The sequence below is a fragment of the Zootermopsis nevadensis genome, unplaced genomic scaffold (assembly GCF_977971745.1).
Source record: "Zootermopsis nevadensis isolate Lab colony 2312 unplaced genomic scaffold, Znev_1.0 Znev_ptg000003l, whole genome shotgun sequence".
Lineage (NCBI taxonomy): Eukaryota > Metazoa > Arthropoda > Insecta > Blattodea > Termopsidae > Zootermopsis > Zootermopsis nevadensis.
Genome location: NW_028259135.1, coordinates 7,838,989 through 7,848,068, shown reverse-complemented (window position 1 = coordinate 7,848,068; position 9,080 = coordinate 7,838,989). Strand labels below are relative to the sequence as shown.

At 38.3% G+C, this 9,080-nt stretch overlaps 1 protein-coding gene across 1 annotated transcript; it reads right to left on the bottom strand.

Annotated features, from left to right (window-relative positions):
• Positions 1 to 3,811: 3,811 nt before the first annotated feature.
• On the bottom strand, positions 3,812 to 8,771 carry LOC147874952 (uncharacterized). Its single transcript, XM_087342018.1, has 6 exons — positions 8,691 to 8,771; positions 6,600 to 6,668; positions 6,297 to 6,417; positions 5,635 to 5,720; positions 5,304 to 5,457; positions 3,812 to 4,783 (listed from the first exon to the last, which is right to left on the bottom strand). Exons 2-6 carry the CDS (start codon positions 6,666 to 6,668, stop codon positions 4,695 to 4,697), a joined length of 519 nt encoding a protein of 172 aa, XP_087198144.1. The 5' UTR covers positions 8,691 to 8,771; the 3' UTR covers positions 3,812 to 4,694.
• Between the last annotated feature and the right edge of the window lie 309 nt (positions 8,772 to 9,080).

The window sequence follows — 9,080 nt, the reverse complement described above, 5'->3', positions numbered from 1 at the left end:
AATCCGCACCTTGTAGAAGGCAAATTCCTTAGCAGTTCCTAAAATCCATTCACACATTCACCCTGTCCCATTCACAATTCATAACAAACTTAGCATCCGCCATTCGAAGCCGCCTGTGAGATTAAAGAAATTCTGTGGCACCATAATTTAAAAAAAATTAGATCCAATTTCTGTCCCCTCTTAAAACACGAACAAAATATCGGCTTCATCCAATCGCAGTAAACTAACATAAAAAATAAAAAGGCACAATTTAAACCAGCATTGAAAAGATACTTAATTACACACTCCTTTTATCCTGTCGATGAATTTCTAATGTTTACAAGTAAGTCATAATTTATCTATTGTATATAATGGGTGGATTTATTTGTAACTTATCTCTACTTTATCTGAACCCTTTGTTTGTTTTTGTGACATTTATATGACTTGTATTTGTATAACATGTATTGTATTATTATGACTTATTCTACATCCTATTGTCATCTGACTAACTTATGGATCCATGGAATGTAATAAAGATGTATGTATGTATGTATTGGCACCGGCTAACCCCAGCTTCCTGGTTCTTCTCAGTTACTTTAAAGCAAGCACAGAATGTACTCCCGCGATTTATCATTCATAACCATCCTGTCATATTTAAATAATGGATACGCAACATTATCAGTTGATAGAGTGTTGAAGCAACAAGAATAAACACTATATTCTCAGTCATGGTGAACGCCTTCTAACTGGTTTACCCATCAAACTACGTATACCTCATCCCTCCTAACCAATGTCCGCAAATACCTGGAAACAGTCAAGGAGGCCATGTTACCACAAAAACTTTTCTGATATTTGGGTAACCCTACAAATTGCACAGCACTTTACTTTTGAGACATCTGGTGGCATCCGTGTTAGTCGACAGTAATACAGAATGAAGCTATTTTTGTGTTTCCAAATAATAAAACTATTTACGTACGAGGATTTATCAATGGATTTAATGCTCGTGTGCTACTCGGAGCTACTGAAATAAACTGTGAATAAATAAAAATACATGATATACTATAACCACACAAAATCAGCAGATTAATTATATTAATTACAGGCCTCATCATTAAACGTGCGTCGTTTAATACGCCCGTAAAATTACCCCAGAAACCAACATCCTAACAGAGACTCGAACCGAGGACTGTGTATTCGTGTCTGTGACCTTAGACCCTGTAATTTCCTCTCCGAAACGAAATAATTTTGCCTTGGAGTCGTTCCCTTATCGCGGTTGCGTTCCCGTCAACAGTAACCATCCTTGTCTGGAGTCGAACTCAGTGTCGAGGCCTTCGTTTCCGAAATCTCCTCTTTGAAGCAAAAACTCTGATCCTGGCGCCCTTGTTCTACCTCGCTTGGTTTCGGTGCTAAAGGAAGCTCCCTTGCCGGAAATCGAACTCAGGACACTTTTCCCAGTCTTCTGAACTTCCTGTGTTCTCTCATGTGTCTTATGGAATAATCGCGCCATATTTCTTCTTCAGGAGCCACAAGCGAACGAGCAAAGAAATGTCAAACATCAATTTCGAGTTTACACATGACCAGTGGACACTGCGGTATTTACTAAGATGAAATATGACAATTTCTTACAAATTCATCTTCTGGGTCTCCGACAGTTTTCGGGCTTGTGACCTTAGTCAGTCAAATCATTTCCGAGGAAAAAGACAGAATTTGCCTTAGCGCCATTCGTCCCTAGTGGTCGCTATCCGAACAACAGAAAACATCTTCCCCGGGATTCGAACGAAGGAAACATTTTCTCTGACCCAGGGGCGATGGGCTCTACAGCACTCGGGCCCCTCAAAAATCATCTTTAAAATTAATCAAGTATACTGAAGCCGGGCGTTATTTTTAAATAAGGGCAATTGGAAATGCAGTTTTTTCTTCATGTCTCTTCCGAATATTTTTAAATTTATTCTCTCCTTATAGGGAAAGTACTTTCTATTATGACTGAATACAAACAAATTATAAGCTAGAGTAATTATCTTTGTTTTGTTTTTTTCAACTACCAACAATGTGCAGATATTGACCGACAATGGTCAGCTTTTACGTGAACACCTGCTTGCATAACAATGTAAGAAAGGCATTGGAATTTCTAACCGACACCTGCAACAATCTAGCCTGAGCATCCCGTAAGGCTCTTTTCTCGTTTATTATGCATGCAGTATAATTGCCTGAATGAACCGTATTGCACTTCATTCCTTTACCTAAGAAACTAATTGTTACGTTATCTGTTTACTCGACATTGTTGCGTTTCATTATTGCCATAAACAATCCGCTTTCGTCATTGCGGAAAGAGCTGAGCTGGAATCGCTTGTAGGAGAAGTGCGTCGTGGAGTAGACAATTTTGTGCTGTTAAAATCCTTTTAGAATATCACAGGTTCTTATCTTATATAAGAATTATTAAGAAATCTGTGATAATGCCCTCCACTCTCTCCATTTTAGTTTTGATTAAATTGATCATTGCGGGTGGACATCGTGGTCTCGTACAATTGAACAAAGTTTGAGGTAAGGGATTCCTATTTATTATTAAGTTACTATATAAAGTGTAGTAGTCACATTGTAGACCTTGCACAGAAAGGAAGACTTTCCATTTCCAGCTGTTGTAGACGGGGGCGACAGGATCTGCTCAAGATAAGTTTATTGAAAAGGATTCCAATTATATTCTAAATAGAGAAGGCCTACCGAGGTCAGGACGCCCGAACTTTGACGGGGCAAGGGGTCGCGTTCCTAGGGGTTTATCGTGTCCTCTAAATGGATCCCGAACCACGCCTTGGGACGACACGTAGAAAGCCGTCACTGACGTCACAGGGATGATATCGGGGATTTGCTTATAACCAGTGAATTTCGAAGACGCATTGGACGTTTCACGTTACTCGTCAGGGAGAAACTCTGGTGGTCTACTCTTTTATATATATTCAACATTGTGTTTCACACGGACTGTACTCATCTCAATTATCAAATAAATCATCAGCATTCGAACGTCTGCTCGTCCACAGTATTTACTAAGGATAAAATACGACAGCTTCTTAAAAATTCATCTTCTGGGTCTCAGACACTTTTCGGGCTTGTGACCTTAGTCAGTCATCATTTCCGAGGAGAAAGACAGAATTTGCCTTAGCGCCATTCGTCCCTAGTGGTCGCTATCCGAACAACAGAAAACATCTTCCCCGGGATTCGAACGAAGGAAACATTTTCTCTGACCCAGGGGTGATGGGCTCTACAGCACTCGGACCCCTTAAAAATCATCTTTAAAATTAATCAAGTATACTGAAGCAGGGCGTTATTTTTAAATAAGGGCAATTGGAAATGCAGTTTTATCTTCATGTCTCTTCCGAATATTTTTAAATTTATTCTCTTCTTATAGGAAAAGTACTTATTATTAATTATCGACTTCTTGCATTTATGATTCAATGTAACCTAATTATAAGTTGTATTAATTCTCTTTGTATTTTTTAGCTACCAACAATATGTAAATATGCAAATACACCGTGTGTTACGTGTGGATAAGAACGTACGAGAATGTTCGAATTGGGGGGGGGGGCCATAGAATAAGAAGCTGCAATAATTATTCACTATTTAAAATTGTATTTAAGCTTCTAATATAATAGAAAAATATATGCATTCAAATCCAGATATAAGATAATAATGCAAAATTATTACCACAAAACTTGGTGAGACAGATGAGGGGAGGGGGAGGGAAATAGGTGAGAACAGACAACAGTGGAGCCAATGTGGGATCTTTAGACAGAATACAAATTGAGGAATGAGGACAGGAAGAAGAAATAAGAAAACGAAACATAAGTAAAATATATAATAACAATAATCGAGACTTGCAATAACAGAGGAACCAGCTCTTGTAAGTGCCATCAGGACATCAACATCAAAAATCACATAAAACATGTGGCAGAGGTTTCCTATGGTCTTCGGGGAGTGGATTTCAAGACCACATCAGGCACAGGCCGTCCTCCTGTTCGTAAGGCGTAGCTAGAACTCAGCATCCCCTCTGATCATTTGGCCCAAGTTTCTACTGAGCTAACAAGCATTTATTTAGATTTAGATTTACCCAAAACCGCTCATCAGAACGTCCTTTTTACCCAATGTAATGTATATGACAAGTGAAGAGAGAATATCCTGTGGGGCTGGGGAGGCCGCGATGCAGTTTCCGAGCACCTGCATGTGTGAAGTGGGATTTTCCACTCACGCCTTCATAAAGAGCACCAAACGAAAATGTTTGCTGAACCCCGAATACGATGTGAGGTTTGCTCTGTCTCCAATTTCTCCCAATTTTGCAAAACTAGTAAATGAGATGGAGCAGTGGCTTTGTACTCATTAGCTGGGACCTGGGTGATGAAATATTCATGGTGAATAATTACCAAATTTTTTGTGGCTGCTAAAATGTTTAGAGATGTTTAAAATATGTTTTCTGTGCAGTTTGTGCTTTACCTACTTTGGGTCAAAAGGACGTTCTGATAATCGGTTTTGGGTAATGAAGGAAAGAGTTTGGGAAGCGGTGCCCTAACCACACGAGACAGAAAGACGACCTCCACCTGAACCAATTATGGAAGTCCCTTACAGACTGCCCGAAAGAACGAAGGAAGCCTCTGACACAGTGGCATTGCCGTCGTAGCCTGGTCCTAAACCAACACACATTTCATTCCCATGATAATGATTTGGCATCATTAAATTAAGTTTAAATCCGGTTTTCTGGGATCTCTATCTAGAAGATTTACAAACCGAAGGGTCGCTAGTCCCCAGACGAATTCCAAAACTGTAAAGAGAAACAAAGGAATAAGATAATGGAAAATAAGAGAACGCAAGTGGATGTTACAAAGCAAATAAAATCCACAAATGTACATATCTCAGTAACCACTTTGACTATTATAGAAATTACCTGCTTGCATGGAAACAAAAGGTCCTTTGTCATATTCACAAAATACCGCCATTGTGCCCTGTCATGAGTAACGTAATCTATTCCACAGCCTCAAGCCATATTTCTATAAAATATAATATCATCTTCCCAATTAAACGTCTGTTTCTGAAGTAAGAAGATGTTCTTCACCAGAGATTACATGGATAGAATTTGGTACGATTTTATCAAATTTTCTATGTCTACATGCCCTACCAATCTCATATTTGATTTAATCACCCTAATACTACTTGGTAAAAAGTACAACGTATTTCGGCAATTTGTTCTCAAACACTCGAAAGTGAAAAATAAAACCAAATCATATCACACATTCAGGAGTTAAGGATAGTGCAAGAAATGCTTTAGTATGAGCAGTACTTACGAATAAGAAGGATGTACTCTTTATAAAAGTTGAGGGCAGCTTCAATGCTGATGTCACTTGCTATATAGTAAATGCCCGAGACATAAGAGTACAAATCTATCAGCAGATTAATCGAGAAAACCCACAGGCCTGGTCGCATCCATTTCATGTCGCCCTAGAAAACAAAAATATCATATAAGTGAGAATTCATGTTTTCATGACTGCAAGTATTAAGAAGGAAGTCTCGTGTGTTGTTGTGAGGTATAGACTGGTGGAACTTTACTAAGGTTTCAGATATGCTGATGATGGAGGCAACAAGGGCCTCTGAAACGTCATTGGGCACATTACTCACCCTGTATATTCCATACAGCATCATAGATCCTGTCAGGATTCCCAAAGCGACACACTGCAGACACACATCTAGCTCCACCCTCAGGACTGGAAAAAAAAATCTCGATTTTAGAGTTTACACAAACAGCAATTTACGCTAAAATAATGTTAATGACCAAAATTTGTTTGTTTACTTCTACCACTTTATGCTGTGTGCTAGTTGACTTGTGTCGTAAAGTTGCAGGTCTGTATCAAAGGAACGCACATCTAATGCGAGTTTAAGTCTCATCACAAAACCGATTACGAGAAGAGCAGAATCATAAATAAATAAAATAAGGAGAAATTTGGATGGTTTTTTTACTCAAGAAGTTAACTGTACAAAATATCGAAGTCTGACCGCAGACAATTTTATGTAATATATTATAATTAATAATTCTCGAATGAAGTGACCTTTTTGGTTATACTTATTTTTGAAACAGGGCAGACCTACTACTTTTTATTAACATCGTTGTAACTGGATCAATGCATTATGGTCTCTCGATACGTCACACCCACAAGCATCATGAAAACATACAAATTTCAACCAAAACGAACGGTTGGGTGGCGAGATTTCAATTGAGACAGAGACTTCATCGCCCTCACAAGCCAAATAACAACTGGCCTTCGTCATGATACAGCACGTACCTGGGTGCGGGCCGAAAAACCTCTCCCACAAGGATATTTGCCAGTCTGGGCTGACGATACTGCCATTGGAGAGAATTATCCATTCCCTGTGCCCCTCTAATAACTCACAGACGGCTTTTTGCTGCACACCAAGAACATAGAGATGCTTAATTAGAAAAAAATAATATTCCATACAGTTATGATAATGTTATTTTAATTATGTACTTTTAAATTTGTAATTACGAAAAACAAGCACTACCTCCGTTATTTGAGTTACCTCTAATCAAAGAATGTACAGTAAGCAATAATAAAACAAGCACGTACCAGGGTCAAAACAGCAAAGCAAATTGCCAGCCATCTGCAGAAATCTACTTCTGTGAAACGCAAACACATCTGGAAGAAAACAAAACAGTATTTCATTAAGATACAATGTCTTATTTTTTGTTACAATGTCAGTTTCTGAAAGTCAAGACATGCGACAAATGAGTTTATAGCGCATACATTTACAAATACTTTTGTATGGAGTCGATTACTTAATTATAATATAGTTATGTCCACAACTAGACTCACCAATATAATCTAATATTTTGAAATGTTTATTTAAATTACGTCAGGCCTTTGCAATATGCACGGTATGCTGTATTGAACGAATTAATTATTACATTAAAGATGAAAAAGTATAAAAATGAAAGTGAAAGTTACTGGGATGTCTCCTACGAACATACGCGTAACCTCCGCAGAACACCGACAGCGAGATTCCTTAGACTAAACACACACGTAATTTTAAACCTACTAACTGACTAAGTAACTAAGTAACTAGATGGCTTACCGAACCCGAAGGTTCATCACCGAATTAACCAAAGCCCTCCACCGGACCCTGTCTCCTTCAACTCCTATCTCCCATAGATCCTGCCTGACATTATCCTCCCATCTACGTCTATCCTCTGCGTCCAGACCGGCTCTGGGGCCCACCCAGCCTCCTCTCCAATGGGTACCGGGGTCCTTTCCTGGGGGTAAAGCCGGCCGGGGCGTGACTCTGACCACTCACCCCATCTAGTGCCGAGGTCAAGGAAGAGAGGAGCAATACTTCCCCGAAGAGGGGGTTGTTCAAGTGTTTTAACCCCCTTCCTTTCATTTTATGCCGAGACGTCAGTTTTCGTAATTATTATTTACCTTGCTGGTGTTGGTACTTCAAGTAGTTGATAAATTTAATTTCAGGAGCAGTGATAATGCGACTGTATTGGTAGTTGTTGATCTCGTCATTGGTATGCCAACACAACAATACCGAGTAGCTACAAATTTGTTGTTCACAATAATGGCGAATAAACAACCAATAAAAATAGAATAGGTTGGCGACGGCGACAAATCACAAATTTTTATAGTAAGAGACGTGCGGCACCTACAACAGATATTTATAAAACAAAACCTGAAAATAAACAACACGCGTTAGCGCACGTTCAGGTTCCATAGAAGTAGGGAAATTTCTTGCGTAGCTTAGTGACGGTCGCCTTCTCAAAAGGAATTCAACTGCGGTTCATTGATTTAGCAAATAATTTTTTACACCTACCAACTACATTATTATTATTATTTAATTAAACGTTGTCAACATTATTTGTCAATTTATAGGGAAGTAAACTAAAGCCAATAAAATTGGTGAACTATATTGTTAGTAATACACGTTTTACAGTAAAACGAAACAAAACTTAAATTTGGAGCGCATCTCGTACTCAGTGCACCGCTAATCCTTACTCACGATTTCAATCTCTCTTTCACAAACACAAAACCTAGCACAACAAATAATTATTATATTTAATGATAAAATGTGTGATCAATTAGGTTTGTCACGGAATAACGCCTGAATTGAGGGAACTTAAATATTGGAGAATCAGCACACGCTCATGCAGCTTAAGTAAAATCCACCATGACGATAGAAAGTAAACAGGCCTCCGAAACGGTTGACGCGGCTGATTACCCAAGGGGACTTCATTTGTAGTTTAAGTGTCGTATTTTAATTAATTATGGTTTTTTATGATTTGAGGTTTTCACAGCGGTGAGTATGAAGACAGAAGTGGTTTATTTAATGATGCTTTTTCAGTAGCTCAGACTATATAATATTATAATTCAATCCGTAACTAAAAGAAAACACAACTTCTCACCATTACAAAGGCCGATTGGGTTAATGTTGTAAACGGAAATTGTGTCTATTTGCAATGAGAATCACACGAAACCCATTAATACAAAATGAAAAGTTACTGACTCTTTAAATAAGTGGGACACAGATTCCCGATTATACGGGGGATTGTCTAGTTTTAAAAAAAAATTGACAGTGGAACCACGGTTCCGGAGAATCTGACGTAAATAAGTCTCTGTAATATAATGTATTGAAATGTAATAATTCTTATATAAGATAAGTACCTGTGATATTCTAAAACGTTTTCAACAGCACAAAATTATCCACTGTACGACGCACTTCTTCTACAACCGACTCATAGCTCAGCTCTTTCAGCAATGACGAAAGTGGATTGTTGACGGCAATATATACTAATGCAACAATGCCGAGTAAACAGATGACGCAACAATTAGTTACTTATGTAACACAACAATGCACGTAGGATTTCATATAAAAGCTGGCTATTGTTGTTGAAGTCAGTATTGTAACACAACAATGCTGAATAAAAAAGATGACGTAACAATTAGTTTCTTAGGTAACATAACCATTGTTGTCGGTCCATATTTACACATTATTGATATGGATCTTACACGTTTTCCTTTCACTTTTTGACGTAAATACGTTTATATGGAAGG

Bases quoted from the DNA above. Each gene is read 5' to 3' on its own strand.
- LOC147874952 (XM_087342018.1), bottom strand. From the start codon at position 6,668: ATGTGTTTGCGTTTCACAGAAGTAGATTTCTGCAGATGGCTGGCAATT. The intron at 6,418-6,599 runs GTACGTGCTTGT...CTTGGTGTGCAG, and splicing joins GCTTTGCTGTTTTGACCCTG to CAAAAAGCCGTCTGTGAGTT. The intron at 5,721-6,296 runs GTACGTGCTGTA...TTTTTTTTCCAG, and splicing joins GTTTTTCGGCCCGCACCCAG to TCCTGAGGGTGGAGCTAGAT.